At 35.9% G+C, this 19,692-nt stretch overlaps 2 protein-coding genes across 6 annotated transcripts in view; one reads left to right on the top strand and one right to left on the bottom strand.

Annotated features, from left to right (window-relative positions):
- The window catches only part of RECQL (RecQ like helicase), a gene marked incomplete at its 5' end in the record, with an annotated part of 25,368 nt that extends 15,001 nt beyond the window's left edge, over positions 1 to 10,367 (top strand). For all 5 annotated transcript variants that reach the window (XM_084877225.1, XM_084877226.1, XM_084877227.1 and 2 more), the window contains 9 exons: positions 1,626 to 1,792; positions 2,536 to 2,617; positions 3,610 to 3,758; positions 3,850 to 3,967; positions 4,690 to 4,828; positions 6,543 to 6,634; positions 7,707 to 7,926; positions 8,862 to 8,991; positions 9,432 to 10,367. In XM_084877225.1, coding sequence (XP_084733351.1) covers positions 1,626 to 1,792; positions 2,536 to 2,617; positions 3,610 to 3,758; positions 3,850 to 3,967; positions 4,690 to 4,828; positions 6,543 to 6,634; positions 7,707 to 7,926; positions 8,862 to 8,991; positions 9,432 to 9,587 — 1,253 coding nt within the window. In that variant the 3' untranslated portion in view covers positions 9,588 to 10,367. The remainder of the gene's footprint in view (positions 1 to 1,625; positions 1,793 to 2,535; positions 2,618 to 3,609; positions 3,759 to 3,849; positions 3,968 to 4,689; positions 4,829 to 6,542; positions 6,635 to 7,706; positions 7,927 to 8,861; positions 8,992 to 9,431) is intronic.
- PYROXD1 (pyridine nucleotide-disulphide oxidoreductase domain 1) overlaps positions 10,277 to 19,692 on the bottom strand; it is a 19,580-nt gene continuing 10,164 nt past the window's right edge. The window contains exons 6-12 of the mRNA XM_084877244.1: positions 19,364 to 19,524; positions 18,582 to 18,682; positions 18,092 to 18,227; positions 16,753 to 16,865; positions 14,066 to 14,188; positions 11,685 to 11,822; positions 10,277 to 10,674 (exon numbers count right to left, since the gene is read on the bottom strand). Coding sequence (XP_084733370.1) covers positions 10,426 to 10,674; positions 11,685 to 11,822; positions 14,066 to 14,188; positions 16,753 to 16,865; positions 18,092 to 18,227; positions 18,582 to 18,682; positions 19,364 to 19,524 — 1,021 coding nt within the window. The 3' untranslated portion in view covers positions 10,277 to 10,425. The remainder of the gene's footprint in view (positions 10,675 to 11,684; positions 11,823 to 14,065; positions 14,189 to 16,752; positions 16,866 to 18,091; positions 18,228 to 18,581; positions 18,683 to 19,363; positions 19,525 to 19,692) is intronic.

A 19,692-nucleotide genomic window follows, 5' to 3' on the forward strand; every position in this document is an offset into this window, starting at 1 on the left:
GTTTTGATCTGTCTTCACTTTTTCTTCTACTTCCCCAAGGATAGTAGACTCATAGCCTGAAGATAATTCTCTACTTTCAGAAATATTGGAAGCACAGGTATTTTTTTTTTAAATTTGATTTAAGTGCTTCAGGCAGTATATACTGTCCTTTCTACTAAGAGCCCTACTATCTTAACCAGACTACTCTACAGAATAAATTGTACTGTTTTATTATAGCTTGGTAGTGCAGTTTGAAATTCATAAGTGTGATACTTCCAACTTTGTTCTTCTTTCTCAAGATTGCTTTCACTACTGAGGGTCTTTTGTTGTTCCAAATAAATTTTAGGATTATTTGTTCTAAGTATTGTGGAAAATGCCCTTGGTATTTCGATAAGGGATTGCATTGACTTTGTAGCTCTCCTACAGTATTATTGACATTTTGACAATATTAATTGTCGATCCATGAGTATAGTATATATTTCTATTTGTGTTCTAATTTGGACGCCTTTTCTTTATCTTGCCTAATTGCTCTGGTTAGGACTTCCAGTACTATCTATAATAATAGAAGTGTAATATGCTAATTAGACTGGACATCCTTCTGAACAAAGCTGAGGCTGCAAGGGAATTCTGGGTCCCGGGTGCCAGAGGGGAGCTGGTGCGGGCAGCCAGGGGAAGGAAGGCCTACTCTGGCATGAATTTCATGCACTGGGCTTCTAGTGTTGAATAAAAGTGGAGGAAGTGGGCATATTTGCCTTGTTCCTGGTTTTAGACGGAAAGCTTTCAGTTCTAACACTCAACCACAGAGGAATATAGTTCCCTACTTACTGGCCTTGGCAATAGATCCAAATATCATAACACCCTGTGATTTAGCCCCACTGAACTGCTTGCTGTTATTGCAACTTCTCGAGTAATTTCATGCCAGTGTGTCTGCAGTGTGTGTGCTGTTTCCTCTGCCTGATGTCTTCCTCCTCCCTTCCTAGGAACTCTGCTTAATCTTCAAGACCCAGTTCAATGTCTTCTGGAAGCCTTCACAACTTCTCAAATGGTTACTTTCTCCTCTGTAGTTTCATAGTCCTCTACCTTAGCCTTTAGCAATTTCTTTTTCACTTCTTTCCAAATATTTTACGTATTTAAGGACAACTTATCTAGCAATGTAGATGTATATGACAAATATGAGCCCAGACGGGGTCCCCTGAAATAGGTTATATAAAAAGCAGTGCCCTCACCAAGCTTTTTCTGTTCTGAACTTGCCACTCATGGATGCTTCTGGTGATAGGAGGGTTTAGGCTGATGGCCTCTTTTATCTCTTGTCAGTTGTAATAGACTCAAACACCGTGGCTACTCCCACTGCCTCTCAAATCCCAGGTATGAACATTTCTAGCTTACTAGAAATGGTAGGTATTTCCTCTCTTCAACAGAGAATTCCCACCCGTGGCCAAGAACAGTGTTTTCAAAGAATCAACTAAAAGTATAAGAAAGCCTGCCTATTCAAAAAGAGTAGGCTGCAACTGCAGATTTACTGAGATAGCTAGCTATGGAAATCAAATCACAGCAATCCTTGATTATCGCCATCATGTTAAGAGGCTTAATTTACTCTAATCCTTAAAAAACAGAAAGAGGGCCACTTTGTGTTTTCTTTTTTCCAGATTATAAGGCACTTGGTATCTTAAAGCGCCAGTTCCCGAACACAGCACTGATTGGGCTGACTGCGACCGCAACCAGTCATGTTCTGAAGGATGCTCAAAAAATACTGTGTGTTGAGAAGTGTTTTACTTTTACGGCTTCTTTTAACCGGCCAAATCTTTACTATGAGGTACGTAACTTCTGTGAAGGGTTGTGGTAGAGAGGTTACCTTTTCATTATGCTTACCAGTATTTACCTGAGTAACAGTTAACTACGTTTAAAATCAGGAGGTACTAATTATAAGATTCGTCAATTATGCCTTCTTCTGATATCTATTGTGCTGCATATTCTTTATTAGTTTAAGTAGAAGATGCTGCCTTGTTAAATTTATGTACATTTTTTTTTCTTGTGCAAGGTTGGGAAAAGAGCGTAGATTGACACCAAGGATCCTAATGATATCCTATTAAAATTAATTATGAAATAATACAAAATTAGTATGCTATTCAAGATTAGTATGACATTCAAGATTTGCTAATAATAAAATTTAGATTATATTTGATATATAACTTTGAAAGTTAAATAACCTAACAATTGTTTTTTCTTTCTTTTTTAATTATTTTAAGAATAGACAATATTTTTCTGAGTTTTCATTGAATAGTTATTTCATGGTTTATGTTTTTACAAAAGTAGCACCAGAAAATAGTCTCCATCTTTACAAGTTATTCACTGCTCTGTGCCTCCTTATCTCTGGGAAATTAAAAAATAAGGATGAAGAAGAGGTTAGGAGGAGGTGGTGGGGTGAGGCCGATGGGTGAGTGAAAGAATAATAGGAAAAAACACAGTGTTCATGAAAGAATCACGTGAAAGATGTCAGTAAGTGACTACTTGGGTGGTTCTCATTAAGTTACTTTTTAATAAGTTAGCTTTTTTTAGGTTCGTCAAAAGCCTTCAAACACTGAAGATTTTATTGAGGATATTGTAAAGGTCATTAATGGGAGATACAAAGGGCAATCAGGTAATAAAATAACAAACCAATTTTGTAGACAGAGAGAACTTTCAAAAAAGTAATTAATATTACACTGATATACTAATAAATGATTAGCACCAAAAAATATTATGGTAATGCATGGCAGAAGGTGCTTGAACATGTTATGGTAAAATTAATTTGCTTGGCCATCTTAGAAACTGTATGTGGCATTTGCTAACTGTCTGATTTATTTTTGCTTATTTACACTTAATTGTTTTAAGGAATGGATCTAATGTCATAAATATTAACTTTCAATAGCCCGTAGTCAGTAAGGATCCACTGTGTATAAGACAGAAGTAACCACTGATGATCTCTGGGATGTAAAATGTAGTCCTTTATAGTAAAGGACATATTAAAGAAATAAATAGAACATATTGAATGAGTTAAGTATAGATGGAGTTCAGAGTATGTATAACTGTGTTTCAGGATTAATGAACAGGCAAGTATTACTGAAGCAAAGAGTTTGTATAAAAGCAGCATTTCAAAACTGCTCTATAGATTTTTAGGAGATAGGAATGGGTACCCCAGGTAAAGGGAGTTCCAGGGTTAAATAAGTTTGAAAAAGGCTGCAACTAGCCATTTATCTCTCCTGAGAGTCACGGGGTGTATCTGCTTTGACCAGCCCTACAAACAAACAGAGAAACTAACTTAGTTCAGTGCATTGCTCCCCAAACTCATTTGCACCGGGAACTTTTTTCCCAGACACTTGCTAACCTCTTAAGGAGCTATGAGGCATCAGTTTGAGAAACACTCTAGTTGGAGAGAGGAAAGGGGCAATGAGACCCACCACCTATGGCTTAGGGCGCATGTCTGCTCGTGATCAAATCGTGAATTATACCAAAAAATCAATATGTGTCAGGGCCTTGACATTTTTCATAAATTACTGTCCCCTGTATTAATCGCTATCTTGAGTGTTAAAAACGCTCTTCCAGGAATATGCTATACTTATAAATCTAACAATTGGACATATTTTCGTACAGGAATCATTTATTGCTTTTCTCAGAAGGACTCTGAGCAAGTTACAGTTAGTTTACAGAAATTGGGAATTCGTGCAGGTGCATACCATGCCAATATGGAACCAGAAGATAAGACCACAGTTCACAGAAGGTGGTCAGCCAATGAAATTCAGGTTAGGTATATGTCTCCAATAGAAATCTAATTCACCTTTAAGAGTGTTTTCACTTGACTTAATTAACATATGAAATGTTAAAACATTTTAGGTAGTAGTGGCAACGGTTGCATTCGGTATGGGAATTGATAAGCCAGATGTGAGATTTGTTATTCATCATTCAATGAGTAAATCTATGGAAAATTATTACCAAGAGAGTGGTCGTGCAGGTATGTATAGCTCAAATCCAGGAGTCATTTTTAAAAAAGCTTTTTCAGAACACACACTGTAAGTGGTTTAATAATTCTGTATTTTTAATCTTTATCGGCTACTATTTTTGGAATAATAAGACTTTTTCACAGTTTTATACTTATTTGCCTATGGAGAAATTTTACTTATGTATGTTCTATTAGAGTGTTATAAATTGTTTCTTCTGTTTGCTAAGATAATTTGATATAATTTGATATCTTTGCCTCCTGAGTTTTTAATTAGTGGATTCAACTCTGTAACTTAAGTATCCGGATTACTTATGGACACATTATTTTTTAATTCTCACTCGAGGATACATTTTCATTAATTTTATAGAGAGAAGAAGGGGGAGAGAAACATCGATGTGAGAGAGAAACATAGATGGGTTGCCTCCTATATACGCCATGGCAGGGATCGAACCCACAACCTTTTGGGGTACAGGGTGATGTTCTAGCCTACTGAGCCACCCAGCCAGAGCTGGACACATTTTTAAATTAATAAAGCTGAATGTTAGTAAGTCTTCTAGTCATTTAAAAAAATTTGAGGACAGTTGTTACAAATTAACTTACACTTTTTTGTCTGAAATTTATATATGCTTTATACTTAGACAATGAAGCACAGCCGGCTGATTTTGCATGTATTATTTTTGCTTGCTTTGAATTTTTAAAGTAATTACGCAATCCCAAGATCTTCCCTACTACAGGTAGAGATGACACGAAAGCGGATTGCATTTTGTATTATGGCTTTGGAGACATATTCAGAATCAGTTCAATGGTGGTGATGGAAAATGTGGGGCAACAAAAGCTTTATGAGATGGTGTCATACTGTCAAAACATAAGCAAGTAAGCCACATGTCTTTTCATAACTTTTGTCAGTTAAAGACAAATCACAATGTGAAAGTATATGATGTTCCTTTGAGTACTTAGGAAAGTCAGTAAATACATTGGTAAACCATCAAGTGCAAACATGTAAAAGCCGGTGTATGAAGTGTAAGAACAAGTACATGAACCTGCAAGATGTGCCTTAATCCAAGAAAAGATTCTCTCCCTCCCTCTCTCTCTCTCTCTCCCTCTCTCTCTCTCTCTCTCTCTCTCGATAATTCTCCAAAATGCTGTCTTACTGAAAAGTCTGATAGAGATAGTGAGTTCAAGTCCCCGCCCCCCCCCCCCCCCCGCCCAGCACTGGTGTGTAGCTGTATGATTTAATAATTACGTTCAGGTGTATAAGAGGAGTTTTGAGAGTTGAGCACCAACCATCCTTCCAGCTGATGGATTGATGAAATCATTGAGAGCAGGGTCCAGTTTCTCCTTAAGAAATAAGTTTAAATCTATTTAGGGTAGATTTAATAAGACCATATAGCTCCCTGATGGCTTTTCTGTCTTAGTCATCTTTGTACTCTTATTACCCATCATATAAAAATGACTCAAAATTTTTATATAAGCAGTAACCAGACAGTGACAAAAAAAATGGTATATTTCTTTCCTATAGATGCTACAATAATCTAGTTAAAGAAATGAGAAAAAGAACATTTTTCTTAGATGTCCAGTAGATCCCCATGAAGCATATTTTGGGGTTTAGACTCAAGTGGATACTATAAAGTACAAGAAACTGCTATCAGGAAGATGTTTTTAATAGTAAAATATTGAATCTCAAAATGAATCTCAGGCAACTTCTTAAAAGCTATGTTTATCAAGTATGTATGGAAAAAATTATATGTGGTGGGCAAAGTCCCACAGATATGTCTACATTCAAATCTCAGCAACCTGTGAGTATATTACCTTATGTGGCCAAAGGGAATTAAGGTTACAAATGGAATTAGGGTTGCTAATTAGATGACCCTGAAATAGGGAGATTAATTTGGATTATTTGGGTGGGCTCAGTATAATCACAAAGGTCCTTACATTTGGAAGGAGGCAGAGAGGGTGAAAGGGTCAGAGTGATGCGATGTGAAGAGTCAACCCAGTGTGCTTGTCCTTAAGATGAACGAAAGGAGGCCACAAGCCAATGAATGCAGGCAGTCTTTATAAAAACTGGAAAAGGCAAAAAAACAAAACAGATTCTGTCCTCTAGTGTCTCCAGAAGAAACACAGCCCTGCTTACACCTTGATTTTAACCCAGCAAGATCCACATCAGACTTCCAACCTATCGAAATGTAACATAATAAATATGTTGTCTTAAGACACTGAGTTTGTGATAATGATATGGCAGCAATAGGGAACTTATATAATAAGAGAATATGCTAATTATCCATTATACCATGAGGCATAATGACCAGATCAGGGATCTGCAGGAGGGTGAGGTATCGAACTACAAGTAGGCAGGGGAGAGCTGTGGGAGGCAGAGAGTTACAGGAGGCAGGGCAGCAAACTATGAGGGGGGTGGGGCGGTAAGGAGGATGGGACAGTGGGCAGAGAGCTGCAGGACGGTGGCAGAGAGCTACTGGCACATGGATTTGTGTGCAGGGCTCCCAGTACAAGATATAATCCTGTATTTTGAAATAGGGATCTTTAAAACATTATTAGATCACTTAATTTGTGTCTCTCAATGTGTTGGCAGATGTCGCCGTGTATTGATAGCTCAACATTTTGATGAAGTATGGAACTCAGAAGCATGCAACAAAATGTGTGATAATTGCTGTAAAGACATTTGTGAGTTGTTTTTTAAACCTTTATAGGCGAATATACATATACCAGAGACCTGATGCACAAAATTTGTGCAAGCGGCTTGCCCTCATAGCCGTTGTGGCTGCCTCGGCCCTTGCAGCCACTGCTTCATCCGGAAGGTCATCCGTCCTAATTACCATATTACACTTTTATTATAGATGAGTAAGACTACATGAGCGCAGTATTTGATCTAAAAATTGATTTAAAAGATTAAACAAGGTGTGAATAAAATTTGCCAGATTGAAAAGTAACAATATAGTTTTGAAACAAAGGCAAATATTGTGTGCATATATTTTATGTTGCTATTACTGAAGGCATGTGAAATAAATAAATCGTCTGAATAGAAATGCTATTTATATAAGAAAAGGCTAATCTCATGATAATCTCTAGTACTTGATAGTAACTGACTAGGAAAATAGTTTTAGAACTGTATTTTAACTTTCATTCTGTGTTTGGGCGTTGTATTTTAAGAGCTGGACTAACCAGTTCCTTACTGAGTTCTAATGCCTTGGTGGATGAAGGTCCACTGTTTTTTCATTTACAACTAGAGCAACTTACTTGTTTTAAGATTATTAGAGCATGTGTTGCTGACCAAATTAATGAGTCTGATATATAAAACAGAGTACTAGTATCAATAATTGGGGATATCTGTTCAGGACATTCTTGTCTCTGTATCAGACTAGCTGTGAAGCAATACTAGTTTTCAGGAAATTGCTTAAGAGCACACATCAGGTAAATATGCAGAATAGATTGATTCTCCTATGAACACCTCTTAGTATCTGCATCATCGTGTCTGGTAAACACTCTTTGGTTCCAGAGCATACCCAAAGGCCTTCTGATATAACTTATTTTCTTTCAGTGTTTTAAAGAATTTACAACTTAGGTTAGTGCCAGACTTGGGGAATAGCCTAGTTTTAATTCAGAACACATTAATAAACCAATGTGTAGGGTGGCTCACAATAACTTGTTTTGAAACCAGTTTAACCACTTGGAATAGACTATCTTTGCCCTAATTTCTAAATCCCCATTGTCTGTAACCATGTCTCTTTCATTATAGCATTTGAAAGAAAGAATGTAACAGCCTACTGCAGAGATCTAATCAAAATCCTGCAGCAGGCAGAGGAAATGAATGAAAAGCTCACTCCACTGAAACTGATTGATTCTTGGATGGGAAAGGGAGCAGCGAAATTGAGAGTAGCAGGCGTTGTTCCTCCCACGCTTCCTCGGGAAGACCTGGAGAAGATTATTGCGCACTTTCTTCTACAGCAGTATCTTAAGTATACACCAACCCACTTCTTGTCTTTTCATGTTGTCTTTTATAATTTTTTTTAAAAAACAGTACACGGGTTTATTTATTTTTAAATGTTTTTATTGATTTCATGGAGGATGGGGGAGAGATAGAAGCATGAATGAGGTGAGGAGACAATAATTGATCGGCTGCCTCCTGCAGGCCCCCGACTGGGGGTTGAGGCTGTAACCAGGGCATGTGCCCTGAAACTTCCTGGTTCATAGGTCAACGCTCAACTATTGAGCCATGCCAGCTGGGCTACCTTTATTTTTTTTTATTCATGGAATAAGTATATATTTTTCCAAAAAGATTACTTTTAAGAAAAACTCAAATTTGGATATATATAACAATAATGATAATTATAGAATACTTTACATGTTATCATTTTTATTACCTCATTTAACCTTAGCAACATGGAGAGATGAGACTAGACATTCTATCTTAATTTTAAAAATAAGGAAACAGACTTTATAGGCATTAGTTATATCTCAGTAGAACCATAAATAGGAGATATGTTAAACTTAAGAAGAAATAAAATAGTAAAATGTCTAAAACTAGTACCATAAGAATGACGACTTATTCAATCATAAGAATCAAAAATGGGAAAATAAAGTATTTTCTTCCACAAAATTTTTAAATGTCTTTATGGTTATTTCTCATTTTTATAATTGCCTCGAAATAAATGGTTTTGTGGTTGCTTCATATGAATGTTGAACACTATACAAAATGTACTTAAATTCCAACTATAATTGGTGTCAAAAAAAAAGCATAAAGTGAAAGTACTTCCTATAAATTGTATTTTTATAGTGTAATTCTCATTGTTTCATATAAATATATGACTTAGAATTATTGCACGTATGGTTATTTTTATATTTCCTGTAACTCCTCAAAACCTCTCTGACTGGCGGTCTTTATCTTCTGCAGAGAAGACTACAGTTTTACAGCGTACGCTACCATTTCCTATTTGAAAACAGGACCTAAAGCTAATCTTCTGAACAACGAGGCACATGTTATTACTATGCAAGTAAAGAAGTCCACGCAGACCTATTTCACGGTAACTATTTTCAAATATTTAAAAAATACATTAAAGCCTATGGGATGCTTTTCTTTAATTAGTACTCTCCTAGGTTGAGTTGAACATAAAAGATAAGTCAGTGATTTAGAATCAGGATATGGAAGACATTAAGTGGGAGAATTTAGACTAACTTTTTAGTTTAGAGGAATTTCTAACCTCTGAAATGTGACAACTCCTTTTTAATGTCTAATTTTGTAATACACCCTGCTCTCATGAGATCAATGTTGGTTGTGAAGTCTGTCTCTGTGACAGAGTTGAAAGGCAGTTATAATCTAAGTACTATCAAGCCTGCAAAAGCATGCCATATACAATTGTGTCTCAGGACACATTTCAAGAACTAACTGATATAGAAGGACTATTGAGATTATGAATCTCATGAGATAACTGAATTTTTACCAGTGTTTGTTATTGTTTTGTAGATTGAATCATCTCAAAGTGGTGATTCTGAGGGATCTGATAAAAAGAAGGAAGGAAGAAATTCGGGCAACTTCCAGAAGAAATCTGCAAACAAACTTCAGCAATCTGATTCTAAGAATACAGGGACTAAAAAAAGAAAAATTGATGAATGTTTCTAAATTTTCCAAGAAAAGAAGTTTTATGCATGCGTACACCATTATTTTTGTAGTTAACAAGAAGCTTAAATTTTAAGACACTCTCATTTATACTTTATATACATGAAGCAGTATTTTAAGAACTTCTCTAAAGTATTGACTTGAGAATTTGAGAACTTTTGAAAATTTAAGAGCATGAACTGCATACAATTACAGTGTGAAATGAGGGGGAAATAAATTTTTAATGTAAAACCCTTTAAAAGTAAAATACTTAAGAGAATAAGTTCACATAACTATCTTAAGCTCTTGATGCCTTGTAATTTTTTTTTTTACATAACTATCTTTTGATAGCAATGTTATTGTACTGAGAGTTTTACATAGGCTCATCACAAAAAGTGAGTACTCTCACATTATAACAGATGTAGAATCCACAGAAAAATCAGGTATCAATACTAATATTAGTAAGATGGCTATGTCTCTATTTAAGTAAAATAAAACTAAACTTGAAACCATAGCCCTATTTTGACATTTCATAAAGAATGGCCCTTTGTAAACCAACCTAGCTCCAAAACTAAATCACAAGTGAATGTGTCTTAAGTTTAAAGCACATAAATGAGTAACTTGAAAATTCTTACATAAGTGGTCATGAGAGGCGTTTTGTGTTAGAAAAAAATATACATGTAAGTTATCCAAACTTGATTTCATCTTTAGAATTTTATTTTTAAATACTTTTTCACTAACGTCATTATCACTTCTGTATTTTTAACTTCAATGTGGTCACCATTAAATCAGTGGATTCCTTCACATCATTGACTTGACATCTTGTCTTATTTGGAACTATGTGGTTCTTGAAATGCTCTTTTTAGTCAAAATAATCTTCTATATCAATGTTTGGATCTAGTAGATCTTCTCCATATGATGAAAGATTCATCTGGTTTAATATCAAGTTTTCAAATGTTTCTTCTAAATTAGTTTCACCAATTAAGACAGCTCCCATCATTCGTCCATTCTGCATGACGACTTTGATGTATTCTTGTCCTTTGGTACATCTCAGCATTAATTCATGATCTGAACCCAAGCTCTGTGCATTGTATTTTCCCAGCAATACAACCTATAAATATACATGTAGGGACAGAGTTATTCTAGTGGGGTGCCTAAAAGGAGACATAATAGGCAATTATTTTGTGTTATGCCAGAATGGCCAGCAGAAAAATCTGTTCCAAAAATTTACAGCTAAAAGCTGGAGCAGCTTCCAAAAAACCCCAAACGTCTGAATGGTATGCATTTATTCTACAGACGATAATGCCATACAATCTACCTGGACATTAACAATATCTAGTGAAGCCCTGGCTGGGTGGCTCAGTTGACTGGAGTGGTGTCCTGTACACCACAATACATCAGAAGGTTGTGGGTTCATTTCCCAGACTGGGCACATACCTAGGTTGTGGATTAGATCTGCAGTTGGCATGTACGGGAGCAATCTATTGATGTTTCTCTCTCATTCTCTCTCTCTCCCCCACTTCCTCTAAAATTAATTTAAAAAACATATCCTCGGGTGAGGATTAAAATATCTACTTACGGAATATACAAATATGTAGAATATGGACCACATTAGCCTGGAGTCATGATTTAAAGATTAAATAAGGAACTGAATTAGATCTTGCTTAGCAAATTATTTAATCTCACTGAACCCTGTGTATGTGTTTATTTGTGTATGTTTCTCTTTATCAGTAAATTAGGAACGAAAACTAGCCTCAGACTAATGTAGAGAGGATTAAGTAAGATTATGTATGGAAAATAACGGCTCACTCTTGAGTATGACAGCTATTAGTTTTCTGCACAAAGAAATAATCTCAAATAAAAATTAGAAATACACCCCCAGGAAACACTCCCTATTAAGTGTAAAACAATATAGTGGGAAGGGAGGTAACGATTATCAGATAATTAGGAATTAAGATCAGCAATAATACTAAGTACTGATTTGCATAAAATAAGAAAATATTTCATTTTTCTGGTAAAATGATTAAAACCATATGAACTTGTATTCAAGTAAGAAAATTTGATGATTATAATCAGTTACTAACAAGCAGAAAAAGGCACTAATTGGCTTATGTATCTTACCTTATAATTAAAAAACTTTGTTACGTGAGCAAAAAGTTCGAAGCTGAAATCCATGTCAATGGAGTCTCCTAAACTAGCTGCAGCCATGCACTTTGCTGCGTACCATCCCATCTGTCTAGCCTGGGTCCACAGCCTCATCTGAAATGAAGAATGTAATGCAGTATAGTTTTTCATTATCATTACTTGAAAAATGTCATCACTTAACCATGTAACATTCCTTAATGATGTTCAATGTTTGACAGTCCTTGAGATTCATTAGGTCTAGATCAGTTAAATTGGTTAGATATTTGGTTGGATCATCTTTGCCATAGAAGCAATCACCAATCCACACTGATTGGCATTTGATTTTGGTATATGATAATTCTTCCTAAATTACTGCTTCAAAAATTAAAGATGACACCAACCTTTACTTTTCAACAAAGATTCTATTTAAAAATATATTTCAGGTTACACCAGATGATAACATTTTAACCAGTCTCCACTTGAGAATAAATTCCTCATCAGCATTAATAGAGATGTCAAATTATTACTGAAAAATGTGTTCCTTCTCCTAACCCTCATCTTGGTGGTGATCACTAAGGCCTACCCTTCAATTTAACCTCAGTGGCCAGATTTATCACTTGGTGCCTAACCCCGAGACATCATTTCGGATTTCAGCAACTGATTCTGGGAAGTCATTTAAAATTCTCTACATCAGTATTAATTTCTTCTGTATTCTGTTTTTACTGAATTTCTACAAAGCTTTGGGGTTCTCTAGTATAACAGAATACTGACCTTGGAAGTCAGTAGATTTGCATATCAACTCCTCTACCTATTTAATTTTTCTGAGCCTCAGTTTCTTCACTTGAAATATAAACATACACCACCTCCTCCTTGGCTATTGGGAAAATTAAACAGGTTAGCCTATAATAAGCAATTAGTAGTACCCTTATACCCCTATGTGTAACTAATGCTGTCTTTTTGTATGTAAAAATACCACAATCATGGATATAAGCTTCAAGGATTTCTGATAGTAGTGACTTTTTTTTTTTAATTCAGTCTCCTCCATGTAAACAAGTTAGGCTTAATGAAGTAAGAGGCAGTCTCTGGTAAAGAAGCAGAGTAAACTGAGCACAATAAAACTAGAGGATGGCTAAAGGCAGTGGCCTACAATATTACCCTGCTGGACTATTATCTAGTTGATATATTCCTGCTTCAAAGTCCCTTAAGTTTGCATCTCGGACTATGTAGAACAATTACTAATGTACTTACTGCTTCTGCAAATTAAGAGATGGGATCTATTAAGATTTACTCAACAAGAGATTGATTTTGGGGTATTTCTTTCCTCTAATGATGCACAATTATCCTAAAGGGTTTTAAATGTTGTTGTTTTTTAAATCCCCAAACTCCAATTCCTACTTGAGAGTTTGTGACAGATATGCCACATAAATGACATATGATGACTAGAGAAAACTGAAAACAAGCTAGTTTGAAGCATTTTAGAAGCTCTCTTATCACTGATGTTATATCTGCTGTACATAAAGAACAACACACAAACCAATGAAGCTGCCTCTTGAAAAACATCTAGCTCTTCCAATACTTCACACTCCATAGTTAATCTGAATGAATAATATCACTACTTGTAGAGCTAGTCTTTCACCAAGATAGGCATTAACTGGGTTCTTTTATTTCTAATATCTACCTTCTCTACTGCTCCTAGGACAACCACACCTATAACCACTGAGTATCTTCCTCTGGTATTTTTGGAAGTAGGCAATAACACGTGAGGACAGGAGGAAGTCTAGAGCCAGCTGGAAGCAGCAGTTAGGCTAACAGCTGAGCAAAGCTGTTCGCTATAGGAACATTGTTTTCAGTAGTAATTCCCACAGGACAGAACAGGGTCATCAGGAACAGCATGCTTTATTTATATGGCTTATAATCTCTGTAACTTCATTTTTTTTTAGTATAAAGTTGTGCTGTACAATATGGTGGCCACTAGCCATATGTAACTATTTAACTAAAAGTGAGAAAAATTCAGTTCTTCAATCATATTAGCCACATTTCAAGTGCTCAACCGACACCTGTGGTTAGTGGCTACCTGACTGGACAATGCGGAAGTACAGAACATTTTCGTTGTCATAGACAGTTCTATTGGATAGTGCTGATAAGCATCTGAGAATGAAAAAGTAACAGCACATGACTTTTTAAAGGGAAAGATATCTCAGTTTATTCTATCACTGCAATTACAACTCACCAAAAGGGAAACATTCTGATTTTTTTTTTAATGTCATAAAAAACTCTCTGATAGCATCCTACTTAAAGTAGAAAATCTGGAAAACCAGAAAGTTGGATTTTTTTTCACAGGAAGTATCTGAAAAAACATAATCTTGTATGCGGTTTACCTGCTGCCAGAACGGGCTGGGTTGCCAGGAAGCAGTACAGATGTCGCCTGCAGCATAGATATCAGGAAGGGATGTGTGCATATGATCATCCACTCTCAGGCCACCGTCTTCTCCTAAATCAAACTAAACAATGTTCCTCATAAGCATAAATGGTAAGAAAAACGAATCATGACTTCATTTACAATAAAAGAACAAGTAAAATTTTTACATCATGGTTAGCTGATCTTTAAAGAGAGAGTGAAAAATAGCTGAAAGTTTAGGCAACTAAGCTGAGTTTCCAGAGAATCAAATTCCTCATAAGACACAAACTCATAAAATTCTGAGAATTTCAACATAAAAAATACCCAATAACCATGCAACTAACATACTCATAAGAATATTCCTCAGTTTTTCTAAGGTTCAAATGCTAAAAGAACAAAATTGTAAGAGTTTTTTCAAAATAGCACTTTTAAGAATTCATGAGGTATCAGTCTCTTACCAATATTTAAATAAATAAGTTATGCATTATGTCACATCAATAATGACACCTATACTGGAATGTTAACTGCTTAAGAACATTGTGGCTCAGTGGTTGAGCAATGATCGAAGAACCAGGAGGTCATGGTTTGATTTCTAGTCAGGGCACATGCCCGGTTGTAGGCTCGAGATTAATGAATAATTAATACTTTAAAAATATGTGTAGACAGAAAACAAGATGGTGACATAGGTAAATACCTATACTGCTGCCTTGCACAACAATTTCAAAACTGCAAATGGAAGACAGAGCAGACATCATCCAGAACCACCAGAAAGCTAGCTGAGTGGAAATTCTACAACTAGAAGGAAAGATAAAAGGACACTGAGACCCAGAGGAGCTGCGGAGGACAGAGGTGTGGAAAGGGCGAGCGGCTGAATATGCAGCTGGCTTACTTGTGGCACACAGAAAGGGCAGGCAGCAAGCACATGGCTAGCTGTCTCGTTTCGAAGGAAAACAAAACCTCCCAACTGCACTGAAATCCAGTTCCAGGTGAGACTTTGGGTATCAGACTCATTTGGGGAGAAACTGGATTGACTATCTGGCAATGGGCGAAGCTTGAGGGCAGCCTTCTCTGAGAGGTTCATGCAGCCATTGCTATGGGACACTGAGACAGGGGCCTCGTAGGGCGGGGCTGATGGGAAACCATGGCTGTCTGCTCAGCCCTGAGACTCCACCCCATCCAAGCTGAGCACAGAAACTCTTTCAGCAGAGACACAGCTGATCCTCACAGCCAATTGGCATGGAGGTCAACTCCCCTTAGTGATATTAACAACAATCTAGGCTTAACTACAACAAGACTGCACCCAGCCCACAAAGGGGCACACTAAGAGTGTCCACCTAAGGTAACTGGGGAAACTGAACCACTAGGCCCTGCTAGAACACCTAGCATACAAAGCCACTCCAAGAACTCAGGGAAGCAGCCAAAATGTGGAGACAAAAAAGCAGGCCACAAATGAAGGAAATGAAAGAAAGCAAAAGACGGGATATAGAGTTCAAAACCATGGTTATAAGGTTTTTCAAGAATTTCCTAGAAAAGGCCGATAAATTTAATGAGACCCTCAAGGATATGAAAAAGGATCAACTAGAAATTAAGCATACACTGACTGAAAGAAAAAATATTATACAGAGACTTAAAAGCAGACTAGAGGATTGCAAGAACCAAGTCAAGGATTTGGAATACAAAGAAGCAAAAAACACTTATCCGGAAAAGCAAAAAGGAAAAAGAAACCAAAAAGTTGAAGACAGTGTAAAAAGCCTGTGGGACAACTTCAAGCATACCAACAACAGAATTATGGGGGTCCCAGAAGAGAGAGAGCAAGATACTGAAAACCTATTTGAAGAAATAATGACAGAAAACTTCTCCCACCTGATGAAAGAAATAGGCTTATAAGTCCAGGAAGCACACAGGACCCCAAACGAAAGGAATCCAAAAAGGACCACACCAAGACATATCATAATTAAAATTTCAAGAGCAAAACACAAAGAGAGAATCTTACAAGCAGCAAGAGAAAAACAGTTATCTACAAGAGAGCACCTATATGATTGTCAGCTGATTTCTCAAAAAAAACTATGCAGGCCAGAAGGAAGTGCCAAGAAATATTCAAAGTGATGAATAGCAAGAATCTACAACCAAGATTACCCAGCAAAGCTATCATTCAGAATTTAAGGGCAGATAAATAGCTTCACAGATAAGAAAAATCTAAAGTTCATCACCACCAAACCAGAATAATATGAAATACTGGAAAGTATTCTTTAAGAAGAGGAAGAAGAAAAAGATAAGGATAAAAATTATGAAAAACAAATATGTATCTATCAACAAGTGAATAAAAAATCTGATGAACAATATTAACTGGTGAATATAATAGAATCAGGGGCATAGAAAAGGAGTGGACTGACAATTCTTGGGGGAAAGGAGAGTGGGGGTTGCGGGAAAAGAGACTGGACAAAAAGAGTACACCTACGGATGAGGACAGTGGGGGAGAGGTAAGAGCAGAGGGTAGGGTAGGAACCTGGTGGAGGGGAGCTATGGGGGGAAAAAGAGGAATAACTGTAATAATCTGAACAATAAACATTTATTAAATTAAAAATAAAACCCCCAAAAATAAAAAAAATAAAAATATGTGTAGTAGAAAAAAAAATATGTGTAGTGGGACCAAAAATTTCACCTTACATTGTTGCCACAGAGAAAAGGTTCTATATTTGGCGTAACTCCTGTAGCACTGACAATAAAATCACAGCCATATATCTTTTCGTTGGTCAGTTCCACATACACAGGCCATATTTCTTAAAAAAAAAGAAAGAAATTTATTCTCAAATGTAATCACAACATACATGAATATAATAATTAGAACAAAGAAAAATAAAAAGGAAGGCAGGAGGTGACTTTAAAACAACATCCCTTAATACTTTGTTTAAGGCACATTTGTTAACACAAATTTTAATATAATTAATGCATTTCCTTGTTTTGGGTATGATTACAAAACTATGGCATTCTAAATATTTTTCCTTCAAATTTAGACACAGAAATCTAACCAAGTAAATTTAAATTGATAATCATTTTACAAATTATTTCTTTAAAAATCTTTATTAATAGAGTATACTCCTCTAGAGTTTAGTCCAACTAGGTTATTCACTTTTCAATGTTGTCCCTTACTATTCATACTCAAACTTTATCTTTTCCTTTGGAAAAATTCAAATAATTTAGAACTAGAATATCTCATACACTAGGCTTGACTGAGTGTTTTTCTTCAAATGGCATTCTCACAAGAGTGGAACAGTGTCTTAGTTCTAAATTTATACATTTTCAGCCTGTTTGATTTTGGGGAAGTTAGTTCACCTCTGAGAAAATCAGGTTTTAGTTTTTGTTTTGTTTTGATCTGTAAGATATTCTGATTGACTCACAGGGTTATGACAGTCAAAACAGTGAGTAAAGCCTTATACAATTTATTACAAAACTTTAGGTTGTAAAAATGAGATTACTTATTAAATTATCACTTTATTTTTACTTTTCATATTTAAAATTTATATGGAAGTCTGAAGTTGGTTTTTAATCTATATATATAAAAGCTTAAGTGACCATTAGGGCGGAAAGACTGGAATGCCCAGTCGCTATGATGTGCAGACAACTAGGGGACAGATGCTCAATGCAGGAGCTGCCCCCTGGTGGTCAGTGTGCTTCCACAGGGGGAGCGCTGCTCAGCCAGAAGCTGGGCTTGTAGCTGGCATGCGCAGCTGCAGCAGTGGGAGCCTCTCCCAAATTCTCAACTCTGTGGCAGTGCTACCTAGCTGCCCTGGCACGTGCAGTGGGCCGGGGCTTTACCACACTGCTACATCCCCCGAGGGGTCCCGGATTGCAGGAGGGCGCATACCAGGCTGAGCATCCCCTTAATCCCACCCCCCCAACCCCCCGCCCCCCCACCCCCTCGGTGCAACAGGCCTCTAGTATAATAATAAAAATTAAGCTGCCTTCCTTTTAAATAAGTTAAATATCTTTTTATTTTGTCACCTACCTTTATCAGTTGTAACGAACTCATTATGATGGTCTTTTGGAAATGTCAAGGACTTTTTCTTAGAGAGTCTAAATTCCTTCTGAAGATAGATATTCTTTACTTCACACATAGTTTCAATGTGAACCTTATGAGAAAACTAAAAGAGAAGTATTCTATTTAGAAACCACCTATTAACCTTTAAAATATTGAAATGCATCTGAAGTAACCTTTGAGAAAACATTAATTTAAAATAGGACAGGTGTTTTCACTGTGGTCTGTGTATGGCAATCTCTGTCTCTGAGGAGTTAGAAGGCAGAGAGTGAGTTTTAGATGAATTTAATATTCACCTACGTTTGGTGGGCATGTAAGCCAACTCCTTTCTTAGCACTATGGAGTTTAAGGAAAGGGACCTAGCAATTCTTTGACTACATATTTGTAACCAGTCTTCAAAAAATGGTTCAAGAATTTAAAATGGCATTTAGACATGTTTAATTAATATAAGAAATCATACCTCTTTTGTTCCTTTAAGATTTAAGCCTTCATGCCAATCAGGTCCCAAGGCACTGCCTATATTACCAGCATTAATTTTGGTTCCTGCTTCCTTTTTCTTTCCTGAAGAGATAAACTCAATTCAAAATGCAAATGATATAAAAATTGCCAGGCAAATAATTATGCTTGTTCTGCAGCTTTTAGGCAATATAATGGTTCTCATGCATAAGTACATACCAAATGATGAAACAAAGTCACCTGTATTAATAATGTTATTTATTTTAATATTTTGTGATGTAGAGATATAAAATGGATAATCTTTTAATCGAGTATTGAGTATAAACATAGTGTTTTTGGAATGTTATATTCACTGGTTAATATAAAGGGTAAGAATATTAGCCGACAGATTTTGAATTTGGTCAGTTTTTGGCATCTGACCAAATTTTGTGTTTTTTTTTTGTTTTAAACCTCTTTAAACTAAAAAGTCATGAAGCTTGTATTTACTTTCAAACTCATTGCATTTTTATAAAATTACCTTAGATCTTATCTAATTGTAGCATCTGTTTACAAATATGCAGATGGACTGGTTTATTTAATTCACTTTAAATTTCATTTTAATTATACATATTTTTCATAAAATATATAGTCTAGAAAATCTAAACAGTCATATAAGGATATATAGAAATATTTATCTGTATTCTTAGCACCCAAATATATTTTACTAAATTTTCTTATAGTCTTTTTCTATATGGTTAAAAAGATAGAGATTTATCTGTGAATTAATGAGTCAGATTCTATATTTACCTTCAGTTGTATATCTGGTTCTTTTATGTGCAATTTTAGCCTCTGGTTTTTCAGCAATGAGCTTTGAGGTCAAGAATTCAGCTGCTCCTGCATCGAAGAAAGTATTCCCAATAGCCTTATCTTTAATGGCCCAAATTACTTCACACCCTTCGATTTCATACCTAGAAGGAATATTAAAGTTACTTAGAACAATTTCAAAAGTATGAGTAGAAATCCTTGTACTTGCAAATAACAATTCCCTCCTATGGCACAAGTAAAGAAAGTATTTTGAGGCAAACCCAGAAAAAAACTATCATAAAGAGCAATGTAACACTCTTTCAGGATAAGAG

Source organism: Pipistrellus hanaki (assembly GCF_964339955.1).
Source record: "Pipistrellus hanaki genome assembly, chromosome: 3".
Lineage (NCBI taxonomy): Eukaryota > Metazoa > Chordata > Mammalia > Chiroptera > Vespertilionidae > Pipistrellus > Pipistrellus hanaki.